The 21,416-nt window shown below is 40.7% G+C and overlaps 2 protein-coding genes and 1 long non-coding RNA gene across 11 annotated transcripts in view; 1 reads left to right on the forward strand and 2 right to left on the reverse strand.

The window, feature by feature from the left end:
- LOC118407003 (SH3 and multiple ankyrin repeat domains protein 3-like) overlaps window positions 1–6,503 on the reverse strand; it is a 140,939-nt gene extending 134,436 nt beyond the window's left edge. For all 9 annotated transcript variants that reach the window (XM_035807410.1, XM_035807412.1, XM_035807417.1 and 6 more), the window contains exon 1: window positions 6,334–6,503. The gene's annotated coding sequence lies outside the window, so the exon portion shown is untranslated. The remainder of the gene's footprint in view (window positions 1–6,333) is intronic.
- An 8,339-nt stretch (window positions 6,504–14,842) lies between these two features.
- LOC118406845 lies at window positions 14,843–16,555 on the forward strand. The gene is made up of 2 exons (XR_004830090.1): window positions 14,843–14,926; window positions 16,362–16,555. It is a non-coding gene; the product is annotated as an uncharacterized LOC118406845 (long non-coding RNA).
- A 964-nt stretch (window positions 16,556–17,519) lies between these two features.
- Window positions 17,520–20,725, reverse strand: LOC118406521 (GTPase IMAP family member 8-like). The gene is made up of 3 exons (XM_035806582.1): window positions 20,717–20,725; window positions 19,413–20,189; window positions 17,520–18,863 (listed from the first exon to the last, which is right to left on the reverse strand). Exons 1-3 carry the CDS (start codon window positions 20,723–20,725, stop codon window positions 18,156–18,158), a joined length of 1,494 nt encoding a protein of 497 aa, XP_035662475.1. The 3' UTR covers window positions 17,520–18,155.
- Window positions 20,726–21,416: the final 691 nt, after the last annotated feature.

Consider the following 21,416-nt stretch of genomic DNA (forward strand, 5'->3'; position numbering starts at 1 on the left):
CACATAATCAAGCCAAGCCCATCATCTATCTATTTTAGAACATGGCCACTACCCCGAAGATATTCTTTTATTCATCTAGATAAATAAAAGATATTATATTCAGGATATGACACAATATTTAAACAAAATGATATAGCACACTGTATCTCTCTAGCAAACAAATAAACAATGGATCTCTCCTTGCCTTTACCACATGGTGTGGTTTATGGCACCTGCCTGGCACCAGATTTGTGTGTGGTCGTCTAGGTCTACCAAATTTCCCGCTAAATTTTTTCTGCTTGTTGAGCTCAGCAGTCTGCTCCCAGTCTCACATGGGAAGGACACTTTGAGGGAGCGTGATGTGTTATTACCATGGATTTAAACTTCGACTTAGGATTTGACTATTTGTTGAACCTGATGAGGGTCTCAACTTTGAGGACCAGTTTCTGCAGCACGTTGGAATGGACCCGAGGATTTCTCTACGCTTTTGAACTGTGACATTGAATTGGGATTTCTTATCACGAACTGTGAGTCAAAATTTACTCGAGGATCTGTTTTGATTGTTATTTTGGTTTGTTATTCTCTGTACTGTTTCCAATAGTCAAGTAGGGAAAATCCAGTTGTTTTGTTTCATACTTTCTGAAGGGGTGCCACTGTTTTGTTATTTCCTGTAGAGAGAACCAAACTGTTTTGTTTAGTTTAGTTTAGTTTGACGGCACTACCCATGTCGTTTTCTGTTGGCACTGTTTCTCGGTAGAAAATATTGCACTGAGCTTGTTATTTTTTGAAGATCTGGTTCTTTGTTTGTTACAGTTATAGAAAGCAGTAACCTTGTTATTTTCTGAAGACCTGGTGCTAAGTTACAGTTATAGAAAGCAACCTTGTTATCTTCTGAAGACCTGGTTCTAAGTTATTGTGAGTTATGGAAAGCGTTAACCTTGTTATTTTCTGAATATCTGGTTCTTTGTTACAGTTATGGAAAGCATTAAACTGTTGTTTACTTTTATGACATTAGGTGTTTGTGTCTTAATCCTCTCTAATCCCCTAGGCAATTAGCACAGTATGTGAGACGACCAGTGGTGCAGAAAAAGTGTTGGATTATCCAAAAAGTGTGGTACTATCCAAAAAGTGTGGCATTATCTTATGCAAATTTTACATAGTCACACACTTTTTGGATAGTACAACACTTTTTCTGCACTATGTGGATATAATCACAGTAATTGAAGGGCTCCCATTGGCTGAGGGGTAGTGGCCATGTTCTAACAAAGGAATTAAAATAGCTGAACAGCTTTGTCAACTGTCACCTGGCTCTGTGGGAATGCCACTTTCTCTAACACTACATGATAATCACTTGAAGACACTACAATAGAGAAAAGGTAGGGGTGGGGGATTTCAATTACTTTACCCAGGGGGGGGGGGGGCCAGGAAAGAAGTAAAGAAGTTGGGGGAGGGGGTCTTTTGGACACTGTTGGTGTTACATGTAATGTAAACAAAGCCATATCCCATTGTTTACATTTTGGGAATGTTACATATTTTCTTTCCTATCCAGTCAAATAATATTGCTCCTTTACAAATACAATTCCTTTACAATTCTTATATTTGTCATTCAATAACATCATGATCATATACATACAACAAATGTATATTTCCTCTAGATATAGACTGGTTTGAAATTTTCTCATATAACATAGCTGTTTTATTGACAAATTTGATTCTCCCCAGCCCAGGCTTGTGGGAGTGACAAGTCAAATTTTCCACTGTTATGATTTATTGATTTCAACATTAGTACAAGTAGCAAGGACCACACTTGAAAACATGACATCACCCCACTATGCTTAATAGTACTGTATATAATAAAGATAAAGCTAGAACTTGAACTTTTTCTTTGCACTCAGACTTGAAACTAATGAAAGTCTCAGTGTAAGGATGTCAAAACATATCATCAAAGATTTGCAGGGTTTATGCATTCGTTCATTGCTTTGTTTCTTGGCTTTATTCTCAGCACCCCACCCCCCACTTTGTATTGTATTGATGTGCACAAGGAAAGAAATTTACAGTTCTAAATAATGTATCATTATATATATATTTTGTTTACTAGCTAGTAAACAATTTCAAGAATGTGAAAAGTGCTATTCTGTATCATTTGTTTATGTACAATGTTGATGATAAAATAAACTGGAACAACAATAACAATAACAACAGTGCTGGCAGTACAGCTGGCCGTGCTATGATTGGCTGATATCGGATATGATCATATGACGTGGTACTGAACGTACATATGATGTCATATCATAACATGATTGTAAGGTTAGCTTAGATTGTGTAATTTATATGAACAGGATTCCACCATCATTTGAAAGAATGAAATGTCATACCAATGCCAATACACACTTTTCTCTAAAATTGCTCTGAAAGCAAATTCTTTCAACCTCCTTGCTTGTACTATACAACATTTCACTTTTCAAGGTCACATACAATGATACATGTTCTAGACAGAAAATTGATTATTATACAGCAGTCTATTTTGGTCTCTGCTTTCCTCCTAAAACGTTGCAGTAATTACAGAGTATACCTAACATAGCTTCCTTATCAAATCAGGAGGCAGGGTGAGGAACTATGCTGTGTGGCTGCCATGTGACATTCTCAGCTGAGATAGGGGGAAAAATGAGCGTGATAAAATATCTTATCTGCTAGTGCTACTTCTCAAAATTAACAGCCAGACAGTGCTTAGAAAGTCATTAACGGAGTTAACAAAATTAATGCTCAGTTAACATTAAATCATTTTGATTTAACACTACATTCAAACACAATTCAATCTCTACGACTGGATAAAAAACGGATATTTACTTCCGGACGTTTCGAGTGTTTATTTATTTATTTACTTATTTATTCGTTCGGCTGTTTACAGACAGAGTGACACCCATCACTTTTCTTCAGCGTCACTAGAAACGTCCTGAAGTAAATCTCCATTTTTTATCCAGTTGTATTTGAATACTGTTTTACCTGGATGTCTAACCTTCATAAACGTACACTTCTGCAACAAAATGTGTTGAACTAAGCACAGCCGAACCCTTCTTATCAATTAATAGACTCCATGTACTTTTTCAATAAGGCATAGGGAAGGTATCAATTATGGTTTACCATTATTCATAGGAATTGGCAGAAATCTTTTTATTCCTGTAATTCATAGCAAGTCCTACTGAATTTAGCATAACTTGTAGACAGGGAACCCCCATGCAGACCCCCCCCCCCCCCTATGGTGATTGGAGCAATAAGGGCTCATATTGTACACAACTTTCTAGGAAATTTCTTTCAGTCACAACTTAATAAGTGTCTAGACTTTTCCATCATCTACATACATTTTACATGATAGAACCTGTCTTCAACACATAAACGTTACTCAAAGGGGTGATAACTGTAATTGGGTAATACAACATGTAAAAATGGTCCCCCAGCTAACTTTCCCACATCTAAATCCTCATACATACCAATCAAACACCTGTTTATGTAACCCATTTAACACCCCCTGTCAATCACCACAGAATTGGCCAGGCCTCAGGCTGTCTCCGGGGAAAATTGAATTACATTAGAATCACAAAGGGAACTGTACTTTCTGAAACAAAGGGCAATAAGTGCCAGACACAATGCTTGAAATTGCCTCTATTCAAATACTGGGAATGGGGCCATCTGAAACAGTTGAATACTGCAAATCTTGAACTTCCATAAGTTTCAATTGCAGCTGTTTATTCTTAGTTAATCTTACAGCATTGACCTGACAATGCAAATAATTTGAAATATTTATTTCCAGTATATTATAACTGTACTACAAAACTGCAAATCTCAAACTACGAAAACCTCCTTTTCTGTCCTTCCACAAAATAAAACCACTACAAAATTAAACAAACTTATTGTAATATTTCAACATTTTATAGTAACATCTCTACCTTGCGGCCATAAAAGAAAACAAACTCTTTGAGAAAAAAACTCAAATATACACTGTAAATACTATAAATATACAGTAATGCTTCCATAAACTTCTGTGTATTAAGTTCTCACAATAACGCCATGTCACAAATAATTTGCTTGGACATTTGACAAGACCCACCCTGTTACGTGACGTACAAACAAAGGGTAGCCTGGGGCTGTAACATTCTGGACGCTACCTACTAAGGTAATACACAGACACAGATAATGTCCCTTGTGGTTTCCACATATCCTGTTCAGGGATGCTTCTTTTTATCTATTTTACTCTTGGGTAATCAGGCAGGTAGTTTACTTGTTAATGTGCGCATACCTGTACTAGGGTGTTGTTTTTAGGACAACGGAAGGAAACACCACGAGAGAAACTTCTTAGCTAGATTTACTACACGTACTCAGATACAACATGTACTATGATAGTGCTACAATGCTACTGTACCTGTCTATGTATAAACAACCCCATGCTTAGGAATAGGTGAATGCCTAGAAATTTTGCTAGACAAAAAAAAAATTGGTGTACAGCATAAAGTAAAGTAGAATGTACGCAAAACCAAATTACAAACCTTACTGTCCCCGAACTTGAATCTTAACTTATTCTATAGCAAATTTCCAAAGTTTAAACAACTAATACAACAAGGGATTTTACTATTTCCTAACGTATAATAGTACATTCACATTCGTAACACTACACAAACATTCTATTTACACCATTGCAGTCAAAAACTAGGTGCACAGCTCCAATTTGGGTGCACAAAAGCACAATATGCACCCAGTACTCCTAGCTTTGTATCTGAAAGTGTAAACTACTCTTCTGTTTATAAAAATTAGAAATACTGGGAATAGTATATCAGACAACTGGGTATCAAAATATGCGCATTCAAAGCTACCCCTATCAGCATATCAACCCAGCATATCTTCCAGTCAGTATCTAATATCCTTTCACCATTCCCATATATCAATTGGGGTTCTAACTCCCTATTAGCACAGAGTAGGCCGTACTGGATATGTATCTGGGTGATATCATCAGATACTAGTATAGCGCCTGTGCGTGACCACTTACACTGGTAACGTTACAGTAATTGAAGTATATAGTATTACAAAATCTAGCCCAAAGGGCCCTTCCACTTTTCATACTTTGGAATGTTATACATAGTTATCAATTCATCATCTATCATGGAAAGGCATAAAAATTCCCCATAACAGTAGATACAGTACTTGTCTACAATGCTGACTTTGTACTTGAGTGGTAGGAAACAAAAAAATAGCGGGCGATCTTTGCTGAGGATTTTCAGCAGCGTTTGGACAATACGACTCAGTCATGTGCTAGTCAAGAGTCTCGTGAACAAATCCAGACGGCCAAGCTGTGTACTTGAACATGCGTGTGTAACACTCTAAAACGAGGGACTGCATGGGGGGATCTTGTCAATGCTAAATTGGTAATTCAGGATGATTGTCAACACTCAACCAAGGTACATTGACCTGTTCTTGCAATAGGTTTTGGAGATGAGTTCATCGAATTGTCCCAACGTAATACACAATTGTTGTATTCGTATTCATGGGACGTCTGGGAAAATTTGGGGTAGCTAACACACCGACTACGCGACACAAAATTTTTTTTACACTAAACGATGGATTCATATCACAAATATCGTGCCACATAGAATTTACTAGAAATTTAAAGCGGCCAATAATGTTTCAAGAATAATTTCCTGACAAAGATTAACGTTGAACTATAACGGGCCAGCAACGATGAACAATTAATAAAAAGCTCCCTACAACTTGCGAAAAAAGGGCATGCAGACCCTCTAACACTCTGAAACTCCTTCAACAAAACTCACTCTCTCAATTTAGAACAAGTGAAGAGTATTTCACACACAAGCAACCATCTGTCCTTGAGTTTGGGGCTTAAAACTATATTGGGTAGAAACAAATGTGCTTTATGAAAGCTGGTCAGATGCAAACATTCTGGAAATCTGAGTTGATTTCCTAGTGGGATACACGGCAGGGTAGAAGGACAGGAATTTTAGAGAGAATGTATTTGAGGCGCCGAGGAAAAAATAAAACAGGCCACACAGTCGATCGAACGGTTCACCCAGACAGACAAGCGGACAAAACATTTTTCAACTCCCTTGTGACACTGGATAAAAGGCTTTGGCATTGATTTTTTGGGTGCCAACGTGGGACAATACCTCAATGTACCAAATGTAGCAGAAATTTGCCAAATTCAAAGCTTCAAAATATGAGAAATATACGAAGGAATTATACAATAAGCGTCACTGACCGAGTGAAAGTGTTAGACTAGTTTTTAGGACGGCCCGACTTGACATGCTGCACACACAACACCCGTTTTAGACAAAGAAAGCCGGATTTCCTCACCTTTAAAGTCTTGCTGTATTCTGGAGGATATCCTTGGTTGATTGGAGTTGTATTTGGTCAGAATTTATGGGTTAATCACGTAGAAAATCACACTTTTAAACCGAGAACAGCTCGGGCTTTCTTCAGCCTGCCGCCATGTTGTGAAATGTGATTGCTACCCTCTTACTGGGTTATACCACTGGGACGCGTCCATAGGGGCGGACAGCTTTCACACAAAGCGTAGAGAAGAGTAGACACTTTCTTAGTTTCTATACTTAAAATGCCTTCGGAAAAAAAAGTATTGACGTTTCTTATATTGGCTAAAATATGGAATATTTCATCGACAAAGGAATAAAATAATTTTTAATAGCCTGTTTTGTTTGTGAAAATGTTGGGTTATACCATTGGTTAGGCAGCTTTTACACAAAGCGTCGCTTGTCCATGTCTTGAATGCCTTCGAGTTCGAAAAAAGTATACATTTCGGAAAAAAACTTACTTTTCATTGACCAAAAATATCAGGGGTGTACTTTTGTGCTTGTGTTGTGCAGTATACTAAAAGACAAAAAAATGCTTAATTACAAGTTTGATCATAAAAATATAGATTTCGCTTTTTATTCACACAAGGAGGTTATCATCATTGATTCACAAAAAGCTTTTGACACTGCTCTGAATTTTTGATATTGAGCATAAAAAGTCAATATAATTGCTACTATTTCATAAATGACATCAACATTGACTGAATGTAAACATATAATGTTACCAAGGACGGGGATACTGTATCATTCATACTTGACTAACGTTATAACATTACAGTTTGGTCACGTATGACCTACAAAAACGGATTGTGATCTTCATTCAGAGTTCGTCACGTGTGTTAGTGGTGTACATGTTGTGCTGACTGCACGCAAAACTGAAACCCAATGTCACAAATATTAACTTGTCTTCAGCTCCAAACAGTCACATCTCAGTGTGTAGAGTTGTAACTCGAGAAAGAATGAAGCCGACCGCCCAAACATCACTGTTTTGGCATACATTGGTCTCTGAGTTAACATTGACATATGCCGCAGAAAATTGTAGATCCCTTTCCTCTTACTGAAAACCAAAAGATCAAGAAGAAACAACAGATCGACTTTGGAAATGTTGAATATTAAAATAGGTAGATAATAATCTTTATTGCATGTTCATGCCCGTAGGCTAAATGCACAAATGACCACAAATGGTTGAAAAGCAAAACCACTAGTAGGGTAAATCTAAACTAATGAAAAATGATCTAAGATATCATGTATAATGATCTAAAATATCATAGGAAATATCATAGTGCTATCGTTAATCGCTACATCTATTCTGATATTTTCTTTATATTGTTGCTGAATTATGGGTCATTTTAAATTTTGATCACTTAATCACCCTCTTTGATTTTCCTTCCTTTGAGTATTCTTATGATGTCCTTAAACGTGAGTTGTCCCACTTACATTTCATCAAATGCTTTAGTAGGGCACTTTTCTGTTTTCCATTTAGCCAAGGTTCGACGGGAAGATTGTGGCCTGATTCGCCCCGTTTTCTGGCAGCCGTCCCTGTCTTCTCTGCAGCGCCCTCTATATATCCTTACCATTAGTGCAGTTTTGGCTCCGTGCCCAGCTCCCATCCCATCCTTCAGCGGTACTTAAGCTTCACTTCGCGTGACACGGGCCACTCAGTAAGGCCTAATAAGGTTACCCCGCGCCTGGTGAAACATGTAACCGCTCCGCTACACTAACTCACACCTGTGTTAGCCTGGATTCCATCCTGCTTAGGTGACGTCTATCCAAACGGTCTCCACAGGAAGGGACTGTAACCCTAAACAGGATGACACCCAGGCTACACCTGTGCAGCCGTCGCTGTTGTGTTATTTGATACCAAATGTGAAATGATGCCTGTTTTATGTGAATGAATATGTCAGAACTGAATGTTTTTCACCTGTTTTCGTTTATAACTGATTTCCGGGGACTAGATCTTGAACTATACTTGTATTTTGTTTTCACCTTGTTTTTTTCTTGCGGCAAAAGTTAAAGCGCGAGGATTAGGTAAAACCTTTGGTTAACGCTTGGTTCACCTTTATCCACGGGGTAACCTATGTCCGTTGTTTCTAAAAATATCGTGTTTAGGGATATAAAGTCGACTAATGATGGTTACAATCTGCAATTTTTTTTTTGTGTGTGAAAATACTAATATTGCAATTTGAAACCATCGTCCGTCGACTAAATACCCTGTTTTGAACAACGACGGATATGGGTTATCCGGCGGATAAAGGTCAACTAACGTTTTTTCTTCTATTTTGCTTTCTGGACAGAAGAGGACAATGTGGCACTGCACTGAAGATTTGTAACCTACATGTATATTAACAGTGCCACATACACGGTACATACAGAAGGTAAAGGTAGTCTTTTACCTCCCCACCAGAAGTCAGTTAGAACTCAAATTGCTTTCTGCCTTCTCGCCACGGGTTTTACTATGAAATTCAAGTGATACGAAAAGCAACGCACACTTTGTTTAAGATTCTGGAAGTTCCATCGTATGGGGTCGCTTTGCGGTTACCGAAAGGGTTCGCTTAGCGATTTCCACATGCAAACCTTCATTTGCTTTCGAGCCTTGTAGAAAAGTAAGGAAGCAAGTTTAGCACTCAAATTTCTTTCTGACTTCTCGCCACGGGTATTTCTATGACATTCAAGTGATAAAAGTAACGCACACTTTGTTTAAGATTCTGGAAGTTCCATCGTATGGGGTCGCTTTGCGGTTACCGAAGGGTTGGCATAGTAGTTTCCCCATGCGAACCTTCATTTGCTTTCAAGCCATGTAGAATGGTATCGAAGTAATTTCTAGCACTCAAATTTCTTTCTGCCTTCTCACCACGGGTTTTACTATGAAATTCAAGTGATAAAAGTAACGCACACTTTGCTTAAGATTCTGGCAGTTCAATCGTATGGGGTAGCTCTGCGGTTACGGAAGGGTTCGCTTAGCGGTTACCCCATGCGAACCTTCATTTGGTTTCGAGCCTTGTAGAAAAGTATCAAAGTAATTTCTAGCACTCAAATTGCTTTCTGCCTTCTCGCCACCGGTTTTACTATGATATTCGCTTATGCGAACCTTCATTCGCTTTCGAGCCATGTAGAAAAGCAAGGAAGTAATTTTGAGCACTCAGATTGCTTTCTGCCTTCTCGCCACGGATTTTACTATGACATTCAAGTGATAAAAGTAACGCACACTTTGTTTAAAATTCTGGAAGTTCCATCGTATGGGGCCACTTTGCGGTTACCGAAGGGTTCGCTTAGCGGTTACCCCATGCGAACCTTCTTTCGCTTTTGAGCCATGTAGAAAAGTATCAAAGTAATGTTTAGCACTCAAATTGCTTTCTGCCTTCTCGCCACGGTCTTTACTATGAAATTCAAGTAATAAAAGTAACGCATACTTTGTTTAAGATTCTGGAAGTTCCATCGTATGGGGTCTCTTTGCGGTTACCGAAGGGTTCGCTTAGCTGTTACCCCATGCGACCTTCATTGGCTTTCGAGCCTTGTAGGAAAGTAAGGAAGTAATTTTTAGCACTCAAATCGCTTTCTGCCTTCTCGCCACGGGTTTTACTATGAAATTCAAGTGTTAAAAGTAACGCACACTTTGTTTAAGATTCTGGAAGTTCCATCGTATGGGGTCGCTTTGTGGTTACGGAAGGGTTCGCTTAGCGGTTACCTCAGCTCATGCGAATCTTCATTCGCGTTCGAGCCTTGTAGAAAAGTAACGAAGTAATTTGTAGGCATCAAATTGCTTTCTGCCTTCTCGTGCCGTGTGTTATTATGAAATTTAAGTGATAAAAGTAACGCACACTTTGTTTAAGATTCTGGAAGTTCCATCGTATGGGGTCGCTTTGCGGTTATCCCAAGGGGAACCCCCATTCGCTTCCGAGCCTTGTAGAAAATAAGGAAGTCATCTTTAGTACTCAAATTGCTTTCTGTCTACTCGCCACGGACTTTACTATGAAATTCAAGTCATCAAAGTAACGCACACTTTGTTGAAGATTCTGGAAGTTCCATCGTATGGGGTCGCTTTGGGGTTACCGAAGGGTTCGCTTAGCGGTTACCCCAAGGGGAACCTCCATTCGCTTTCGAACCTTGTAGAAAAGTAAGGAAGTAATTTTTAGCACTCAAATTGCTTTCTAACTTCTCGCCACGTGTTTTACTATGAAATTCAAGTGATAAAAGTAACGCACACTTTGTTTAAGATTCTGGAAGTTCCATCGTATGGGGTCGCTTTGCGGTTACTGAAGGGTTCGCTTAGCGGTTACCCCATGCGAACCTTCATTCCCTTCCGAGTCTTGTAGAAAACTAACGAAGTAATTTTTAGCACTCCAAATGCTTTCTGTCTACTCGACACGTGTTTTACTATGAAATTTAAGTGATAAAAATAACGCACATTTTGTTTAAGATTCTGGAAGTTCCATCGTATGGGGTCGCTTTGCGGTTACTGAAGGGTTCGCTTAGCGGTTACCCCAAGGGGAACCTACATTCGCTTTAAAGCCTTGTAGAAAAGTAAGGAAGTAATTTTTAGTACTCAAATTGCTTTCTGTCTTCTCGCCATGAGTTTTACTATGACCTTCAAGTGAACTAAGCTTAAGCTACAATCGCGTTATTAAGTCACCTCCCTACCCGGTGCCGTGACAGCTCAGGCGGTGTTAGCGGAGCTAGCGGTTGCGCCTAAACAGAGCCAGTATACTCAAGAATATCTCGAGAAGGAAGTATCCGATTATTTTGCGGTTTTCATCCTTCGATGCCTTACTAAGGGACCTTTGCGACCATACCAAGCTTGCCAGGCCGGAACTTGAAGCTTAAGCTACAATCGCGTTATTAATTCACCTCCCTACCCGGTGCCTTGATCTTGATCTTGATCTTGATTGGGTACTGGACAACGCCCCTCAGTTGGGGCAAAGCGTCCAGGGGGAGTGCTGCGCCTTAATGTCCCCTGAGGCGTCGGAGAACTGCCTCCTTGAACTTTGGAGCGTCTGTGATCTCCGTGACCTCGTACGGTAGCGAGTTCCAATCTCTCACGGTTTGTGGGAAGAAGGAATGTTTGTAGCAGTCTTTGTGAAAAGGTAGAGCCTTGTAAGAATTTGGGTTTGAGTGTCGCGATTGGCGCGGTACAGGCTTTAGATGAGTTTCGACCGGTAGGGCTACTTTATGGTGTCTTGCTTTCTGTAAAATTGTTAATCTATTTGCTGTCCTTCTGTTGCGTAAAGTATCCCACCCCAAATCAGAAACAAGTTTGGTGACACTATCATAACTATGATACGAATTTGTGACGAATCTGGCCGCTCTTTTTTGAACGGACTCTAACTTAGCAATGTGCTCTTTGTGGTATGGATCCCAGGCAGCGCTGGAATACTCTAAATGTGGTCTAACAAGGGATGTATATGCATTTGTTTTGACTGATTTGGGGCAGTTATAAAGATTTCGTCTCACAAAGCCTAACGTCTTGTTAGCCTTGGAAGCACTGTATTGTATGTGTTGTGACCAAGAGAGCTGGTCGTTAAGTGTGACTCCTAAGTATTTGTGGTTGTTAGTCTCGGCTAGAACATGACTTCCTAGTTTGTAGTCGTAGAGTTTAGGTTTACGTTTGTGGGTATAACGCATAACAAAACATTTGTCCGGGTGTAATTTCATCTGCCATGTGTTTTGCCATGTATCTAATGTATTGATGTCCTCCTGTAAGAGGGTGTGATCTCTGTCACTGTTTATCTCCCTGTAAATGACGCAGTCATCCGCAAAGAGACGGATGTTAGAGTTGAGGTTGTCGGCTAAGTCATTAATGTACACTAAGAACAGTAGTGGTCCGAGCACGGTACCCTGGGGCACTCCAGAGACTACCTCTGCCCACTCTGAGTGCTCTCCCCCAACTACCACTCTTTGTTTACGATTTTTGAGGAAATTAGAGATCCAGTGAAGTACCTTACCCCTGATACCATAATTTTGGAGTTTTAGGAGTAAGCGATCATGAGGTACTTTGTCAAAAGCTTTTGCGAAGTCGGTTATAATCATATCTGTTTGCGACCTGGTATCTAAAGAATGGGCTAAGTCAGTTGTAGTTAAAATAAGTTGGGTTTCACATGAACGCTTTTTCCTAAACCCATGCTGCTTGTCAGATAATATAGAGTATTTGTCAAAATGATCCATCATCTGTGATTGCACTATGTGCTCCATAACCTTACTACAAACACATGTGAGAGAAACAGGACGGTAATTTGCAGGATCAGTCCTGTCCCCTTTTTTAAAGATGGGAGAGATATTGGCATGTAGCCATGGGGAAGGGATCTGACCAGTTTCAAGTGATTTCTGACAAATAATAGTCAGAGCAGGGGCTAACTCAGCAGCTGCTAGTTTGAGGATCCTTGTTGGTAGGCCGTCTGGTCCACTTGCTTTGTGTGGATTTAGATCTTTCAGGAGTTTGGTGACTCCGTTTACATTGATGGAGAAGTCAGGCATAGTGGGGATAGAACTACGGGGAGGTGGGGCATGTGTTCATCCTCTCGTGTAAAGACAGAGCTGAATTGGTTGTTAAGGATGTTAGCTTTGTTTCTGTTATCTGTTTCTAGCTTACCTTTCTGCTTAAGACTGGGGATCCCAGTTGTATCCTGTTTTAAGTGTTTGATGTGCGACCAAAACTTCTTGGGGGAATCAGAACATATAGAATTTACGTATTTACGGTAGTTTTGTCTGGTAGTCTTTTTTGCTCGTTTGCGAATAGTGCGGAATTTAGTCAAGTTCTCGGTTGTTGGGTTTTTACGATAAGAGTTGTAGGCTCGCTGTTTTTTCTTATGTATTTTCCTAACCTTGTTGTTAATCCAAGGTGAAAAGTTATTATTGTTTACAGTTTTGGATGGGACATATTTATCCATTACTATCTTGATTTTGTCCACAAATTCATTATAAAGCTCTTCTGTTGTGCAGTTGTCAATGTTTAAAAAACAGTATTCCTGCATCTATTTAACAATAAACAAACAAATTTTTTCCTTAGACTTCTACTGAGATAACCAGAGCAAAATACATCGGAAAAGTTTGTTCTGCATAGCAGTTTTGTTGTGGAGTATGATCCAAAACCTCCTTAGCAACGGCCTTAGCAACGGCCTTAGCGACGATATTGGCAATCGAATATGGCAGATGTGTCAACATTCACACATTCATATCTCCGGATCGCATTGACGGATTTTGATGATTTAAAGGTTGATATGGAGGGTATGATTTGGACGGTAGGTCTAACTCATCAGGCAAGGCCCCGTAGGTAGCACAATTAATTGTCTGATTTTGCAAAGTAAACAGTTCGTTTTTTGGTACAAAAAATGCCTAAAAATTGAACTTTTAAGACCCATAACTTTTGGACAAAGGTAAAATTTTGGGAAAAAACGAACATTTCTGTATTTCCCATGAAAAGCTGCACCAGCCTACCAATTTTGATGGAAAAATATTGATGTTTAGTTTTTTGCCCCTCCCCCTTGGAAAATTGAATTTTTTCACCTGTGCAGAATACGTGTTCTACCTTTATGCTTAGCTAGCAAAAAAGTGATACCACAATTTGAGAATAAAAATCATGCTAGGTGATGGACCAAAGACACCTCTATCAGAAAATTAGGTCAAACCTTTTCTGTAAAGTGGGTGCAACGAAATCAAATTTTTCAGGACCTGGCTCCTGTACTAGTTCCGTTTAGCTAAATTATTACTGTATTCCTGTAGCTCAGTTCTTATGGCGGTTTCATCAGCTTTTTTCCAAAGTGAAACACGCCTGGGGCTTTGTTTGATTTTCTTAGGTTTAACATTAACAGTAATAACTGGGATGCCAACTGAGTCATTTAGATGTGTTTCTGAGCCTAGTATAATATCTGGAGAATGCTGGTCTAAGCATGCTGCTAGATCAGCAGTTTTGTTGCGTATGCCCTGGAAATTTATGACACATGTTTTTAATTTCTGTTTGGGGGGCTTGCGTCTACTTGGCTTGGCTTTAGCCTTAAGAGGCGATGAAGCGGCCAAGGGTGACTTGGCAATTCCCGGGTTTGACAGGTTGTTATGATTCCCATCAGGGCAGAAATTGCAAGAAGAGTTGGTTTGTGAATGTATCGAAGACAAACTTTCGAAACTGTTAGACAGCTCGAAGTCACTATTATTAAAGAGTGAACTTGAGAAGTTAGGCATTCCGCATTGACAGCATATCCATTCTAAGCTATTGTGTTCCGCCATAACACTGTAGTTTGCAGTAGACATGGACATACAATCAACATGATACCAACCATGGCACTCATCACATGCTACAGCTCTTTGATTCCACTTGGCAGCTTTGCCACACAAGAGACAAGGAAATTTGGGTTTGTAGGGGCCTGGATTTGGATGCACGTCCCCTGACTGAGTTAACATAACAAGGAGGGCTATAGATACAGAAATTGACTTGAGTGGGTTTCTGGGTGAGTTGGGTCTGTTTTTCTGGTGTTTGTGGAAACCGTCGTCTTCTTCAATTTTCTTACTATTCTAATCAAGTAATCCCAAGCGCAGGTGTAGAAAGTTAACAAATCTAATCAAGAACAGGTGAGAAAGATTAAGGGAAACAGGTGATGCCTGCCACGTGTATACAGGGTATAATATGCACAGAACAAAGGAAATCCATCCAGACAGTCCATGTGAATGCCGAGCGCAGGAAAGCGAGATAGAAGCGGCGTTTCATCTACGAACGTGTCCCGAAGCCCGACTACACCACCCATTCCACCCCGCCGAGGCCGCACCGGCACCACAAATTCACTGGAATTTCAGTGGAAAGGTTCTTGTTGTTTTAAGTTCGCTGTACGTATGATGTTTGGAGTTTTTCTAGATTTTAGCGGGCGGCCGCAGTTTGTTGTCCGGAATAGTCTTACGTGGAAATGGCAGGTTTGTTGCCTGGAATTGTATATATATAGCCCGGACTTGTGTAATGGATATGGGCGGTATATGGCCCGGAATTGTGTAATGGACATGGGCGGATTATGGCCCGGAAGTGTGTATATGGGCAGTATATGGCCCGGAATCATGAAATGGATATGGGCGCTATATGGCCCGGAATTGTGTAATGGATATGGGCGGTATATGGCCCGGAATTGTGTAATGGATATGGGCGGTATATGGCCCGGAATTATGTAATGCATGGGCGGTATATGGCCGGAGTTGTGTAATGTATATGGGCAGTATAAGGCCCGGAATTGTGTAATGGATATGGGCGCTATATGGCCCGGAATGTGTAATATATATGGGCAGTATATGGCCCGGAGTTGTGTAATGGATATGGGCGGTTTCTTGCCCGGAATTGGGTAGATATGGAAGTCTATTGCCTCCACCTATTTCTCTTTTCTGGCCCTGAGGGGGCGTGCCGGTACCTTGGGCTACCCTGGTCATTCTGAGCCTGTGGACCCCGGGGTGCTGGTGGCGTCTCCCTCTCCTCTGCTTTACTTCTGGCTATTTCTATCTTTGTTGGAACCAAGTCAACATCAGCCAGAATAGATACACAGCGAATTAGGGAAGGGGGACCCACTAGCACTACGTAGGGGTCCACTTCCGGATAAAGATCTTTTCAAGATGTTGTTCAAAGAATGAGTTTTATAATAAGCCCCCACTGTGTGGAAATGTGATGAAAAGATAACTAAGTTATGTAACTGGAATGAGTGTCGTAATAAAATCAAAGGATGTGAAATGTTCTGAATGGAGTTGGAGGTTTGGAGAAAAGGAACTGAGGTTTGGGGGAGGTTGGTGAAATAAGGGTTGGGGGATTAAATGAGGTTTGGGGGAAGGAATTGGGATTGGGTGTGGTTGTGTGATGGGAGGAAATGAGGTGTTGTAAGTTGAGAAGAAGAGATAGCGAAGGAAAGTGGAGGACGTCCCACTAACACCCGATATCAATCCCCATACCTAACATGTGAGATGTCTTCTACACTGAAGCGGAGGGATACTTGATTAGGATAGGCTACTATTCTAATCAAGTTATACCAAGCGCAGGTGAGAAAGATTAAGGGGAAACAGGTGATGCCTGCCACGTGTATACAGGGTATAATATGCACAGAACAAAGGAAATCCATCCAGACAGTCCAAGTGAATGCCGAGCGCAGGAAAGCGAGAAGGAAGCAATGGCATGAAGAGTAAGAGTTACGTGAGCGGTATTAATAAATGGGTTGGTGAAGGGAAGGAGATGGAGGGAAAGTTAAAAAAAAAAAAAACACCCGCCCCGGCCATTTAGTATTTCTCGTTGCTGAGAAGTTTTGCTCCGTCAGTGGAGGACGTCCCACTAACACCCGATATCAATCCCCATACCTAACATGTGAGATGTCTTCTACACTGAAGCGGAGGGATACTTGATTAGGATAGGCTACTATACTAACTTCTCGGTCAGTCGGTTCCGTGAGTAAGGGACGGAGCCTGCATCTACAAAAATCATGGAAACATAACGTAATGACACATTGTTTAAAAGTAGATATGTTGTGCGTTTTGTTACATGTAGTTTCTAATTGCTAAAACTATGGGATGCTATAGCTGCGGACTGTCAATCGTGGATGAAACTTGTTATCGACTGATGAATTGCTAAACCAACGTGGCACATTAACTACCTAGAGTTAGACCCACATGATCAATGTATACCAATATTTGCAGGGGTCTAGACACACCCTTGCTGTAATGTATCTTTTTTTCTTAAGCTAGAAATCCCTCAATTCTTTTATCACTTTCGCCAAGGTTATATTTTGGGTGTGTCTGTCTGTCTGTCTGTCTGTGAACGGCATAACTCGTAAAGGATAGATTCTGATGATATTTGGCAGGTAGTTTGGGGTCAGGAAAATGAAGGTCAAGTTCGATAAGAGCTTCCTATCGGCTTTCTAAGGTACTGCAATGGAACTCCTGTTTTTTTGTATCTGGTGTTCGACTTTAACCGTTGACTAGAATATAAAATAAAATTGTAGTATGACGTATTTTTAGTGCTTGAGTTGAGTTAAGCTGTACCCTCCCATCCATTTACTGGACGATGATATGAACCACCATCCTTGTTAATCACACGCTGTGCGTCAAAAGTATTCCAAAAGTACAAGCTACAAAAATAAAGATCACCAAGACAATTATATTTCACCTCGTTAGTTATATTCCAAATTGTACATCAGCGAATACATTGCTGTGTATGCTTGGTGAGTCGACCACATAAGGACGACAAACGCATATTGCGAAATTACTTTGCTAAGCCACAATTTCACACCTAAGAAACAGGCTACGTGTTTATGAACAGTGCCTCCAAATTATTTGTCAGTATACATGCGTTCAAACCTTGTCACTATATCATGCATTACACACCATTTGTTGTCGGAGATCACACATATACTCGACTCCTTTATTATGTCAATATACAATATGTCAGATAGTAACGGCAACAATAAACAATGGCCACATCATTCTGAAATCATACAAACAAGTCATCTAAAGCAGAGAATAGCAAATTAGCGGTTCCAAGATAATATTTGGTAAACTTCAACATGATAACAAATTGCTTCTTGATCAATTATCTAAACAGCTTAATTTGAACAAGTTGACTTCCAGATAGTTCAAGACAGATCTTTACCATGTCCTTTTGAAAACATGTTTCCCTTAGGGGATTTTAATGTGAATAAACATAGTGATTGCAATCTTCAATTATGATTGTTGTATGAATGCAGTTATAACTACAGCTAAGGGTGAGCTGTCAGTACGCAGCGTAATTTCCTCCACGTATTGTAGGATTGGGCTGTCTGTTCCGATTTCGCGAGAAAATCGTTACAGTACACCAATGTGCATGCATGTTTAGAACAGGGTGCACCCCGGGCGACTGTTGTCACGCATGAGGAGTTGGTATACGTGTCTCACCAAAAACTCTTGGCCCAAGCTGATACCCTCCTGTCCTCCGAGTTTGCATCGGTAAGGTTGCCCTTGGTGCTCACGGAGAACTTCGTGTATGCGGCTTATCAGCTTACCCATTTGGTCTTCTTTCTTTTCTTGGTCTTTCGTTCGGTTGTCGAAGAGAACCCATCTGTACCTCACTCGTTTCATCAGACTTTCCAGACCATTCCACTCATCAGCCAGATATGATTCCATTGTGACCCCCTCTTCTTCTTCGACTCTAGTGGCCTCGTCTCCGTAGGTGATGATGGCGATTGTGTGTTTGAAAATTTCTGGCCCGAAAAACCGTTCCAGTGAGCTGTACACGCTTCGCTCCTGATCTTTGAACCTGTCGCCGAAGTGGTGGACGAGCAGGAGGGCATGGATGGAACCGCTGGCTTCTTGAAACCACTTGGTCACTTCCTCGGCAGGGTCGTGGGTAGCATCGGTGATGTCTGGTGTGTCAATGACTTTGAGACTAAGCCCGAACTGCTGACACGTCTTCGCCTCACACGTTTTAGTGGTGTTGGTCTTGGACGACACGTTAAACTCCCTTGATCCGATAATGGTGTTACCTGTTGCACTTTTCCCACTTCCCGTTTTCCCGAAAAGTAGCAAATTCATTGTCGCATCCTATAAGGAATAATGGCCGTCTTTTTAACAACACAGTATCTATACTGAGTGGAAAAAAATTAAATGTGTGCTTACTGACTTATATATTCTACTATTTGACAGTAAACAGATGAACACGAAGATGAAATAGATATTAGGATCTGAAAATTGATACACGGATATTATCATTTGAAAATTAGGAGCATGGCGTAGATAAGCGAACTGTAAGCTTTTATGTTGTAAGCTTTTATACATTTTAATGACAATCATGCTTTTTGTGCCTGTACATTTTATCAGCTAATCTGCACAAATAGATAAATTTAGTTAATGGTGGAAAGGAAATGTGTGGGGTGGAAAGTAGCTGCAATATGTTTTTGTATGCATGAGTGAACTTTTGCCTTCACGATTGCTGGACTACTATTTCGAAGACTCTATGAATTGATAAAAGCTACTGTCGTTTTATCACGTTTGCACCATGGTAAAATAACGAGGATTCAATCAAAAAAGAGGGCACCATGGAAGTTTCAATTTCGAACGATCGGTCAGCATGGCATGGTGTACCAACTCTACCTTTTCCTTTTGCGATAGGGGAGCGTCGCCCGAGGAGATAGCTGCATCACTATGCTTGGCGCCGGAGACGACTGTGGACGAGCCGCGAGGAGGGAGATACTTGCTCTTGTAAGGCCGTCCACCATTCTCCTCCATGACGGTTTTCAGGCGTGTTATCAGGTCTTCGACTTGCTTGGCCCTTTTCGCACCGTCTTTTGTGCGGTTGTCGAAGACGACCACTCGGTTGTTCACGCGCTCCAGCAATTTTGAAAGGCCGTTCCACTTGTCAGACAGGTAGCCTTCAAGGGTGATACCCTCCTCTTCACGGACCCTTTCGTACTCGTCACCGTACGTGAGCACGACGATCATGTGTAGGAATATCTCCTTTCCGAAGTTATCTTCGAGTGCCTTGAACACTTCCTTTTGCTGGTCGCTGAAGCGCACGCCAAAGCGGTGGACGAAAAGGACGGCGTCGACGCCATCTTTGGCCTCAACGATCCACTTGGCTACTTCCATCATGGGGTCAAAGGAGGGATTATTTTCTTGCTTGCTTTCCGTAATGTCAGGCGTGTCGATGATCGTCAAGTTCGGCGTCATCCCTGCCACTTGGCAGGTCTCCACTTGGTACGTCTTGGTAGTCTGGCCCTTCGACGAAACTTTGAACTTTTTATCCCCCAAGATAGTGTTTCCAGTGGCGCTTTTTCCACTGCCTGTTTTCCCGAACAACAGCAACGTTTTTGTTTGAGAATCATCAAAGGAACCCTGTGATAACACATAGCATACGATTTTAACTATCCACTAAGAATCAAAGAAAAACATGAAAGTGAAACTCTACATCTACGTTACATCAAAATTCAATCCCTTAGACCAATTCATCGGAAAATACTAGGCATATTTTATAGATCAATTCATTACTTTTACAAAAGAATAAGTCATTGTTCCTTCCAGCTAAAATGATGAATAGGGTGCGAAAGTGAAAGTAGAGTCTCAATTGCAAGCGATCGCGGTTAGCTTGATAGGGAAAACGATACAGAAATTACACATCAAGACAACTTAATTTATGTCGTCTGTTTTGTCCTTACCGGTTTTTTTTTCAGTTGATGTAAGTACACAAATGAAAACCTAATGATAATGATAATGATGATAATCCTCCACCATAAAACCACATGATGAATAGGGTTGCGAAAGTGAAAGTAATATGTCGCTGAAGCATACGCCGAAATGGCCAGCGTCGACGCCATCTTCAGCCTACTAAGTGAACTTTAACGTAGGTGTAGGTTATCGTAATACGAGAGTAATGCGTAATACTGTAAGATTGTACTTACTGTCGCCATTTTAGCCGCTGATGTAGTCACTGTTGCAACCGACAAATTACCCCAAAAATATAGATGTAGAGAGCACAACAAAGGATGCTCACAAAGAAGACCGATTCACGCCAAGAGTGCTGTTGTGGCAGTGCGCATGGCTATATGTACCACCCCGTGCCTGGTACCGATATAAGGGACAATTCACATGACAATGATGGGCACATGATGTGCTCAGTCATTGAAATGATTAGTTTGGTATTTTACGGAGAAAATATCTATTTGTTGCCGTGAAAAAGAATTAAGAAGACATTCGGCCACAAATTCCCTGAAGTCTGGCCGAGATGGCAATCGGACGCTCTTTAGTTTAACTGCCCCGATGGCGCAAACGAAGCATCCTGACAAGCGCAAAAGTTACATCATCTTGTAAGGCAGTTTGAACCGGTTATTTCTAGATATTCTCTGCTAGAACTGGTTCATACTAGAATCCTTATCAGTTGACCAATGGTGGCTCCGAACTGAGCTATGCTATTGTGACTTTGACCGTACCATGAGGACATTACTTTCGGGGGAGTATACTGGTACATGCTTGTTTAGGCCATCAAAACTTCTCACAGTACCTGCAAATAAATTTAGATCATTCCTTATCCTGAGGATCAAAGATGTAATAGTGTTCGATTCCTTTAGCCTGGTATCCAGCCGTAATTATAGCTCCCGAGTC

Source organism: Branchiostoma floridae, chromosome 19, assembly GCF_000003815.2.
Source record: "Branchiostoma floridae strain S238N-H82 chromosome 19, Bfl_VNyyK, whole genome shotgun sequence".
Classification (NCBI taxonomy): domain Eukaryota; kingdom Metazoa; phylum Chordata; class Leptocardii; order Amphioxiformes; family Branchiostomatidae; genus Branchiostoma; species Branchiostoma floridae.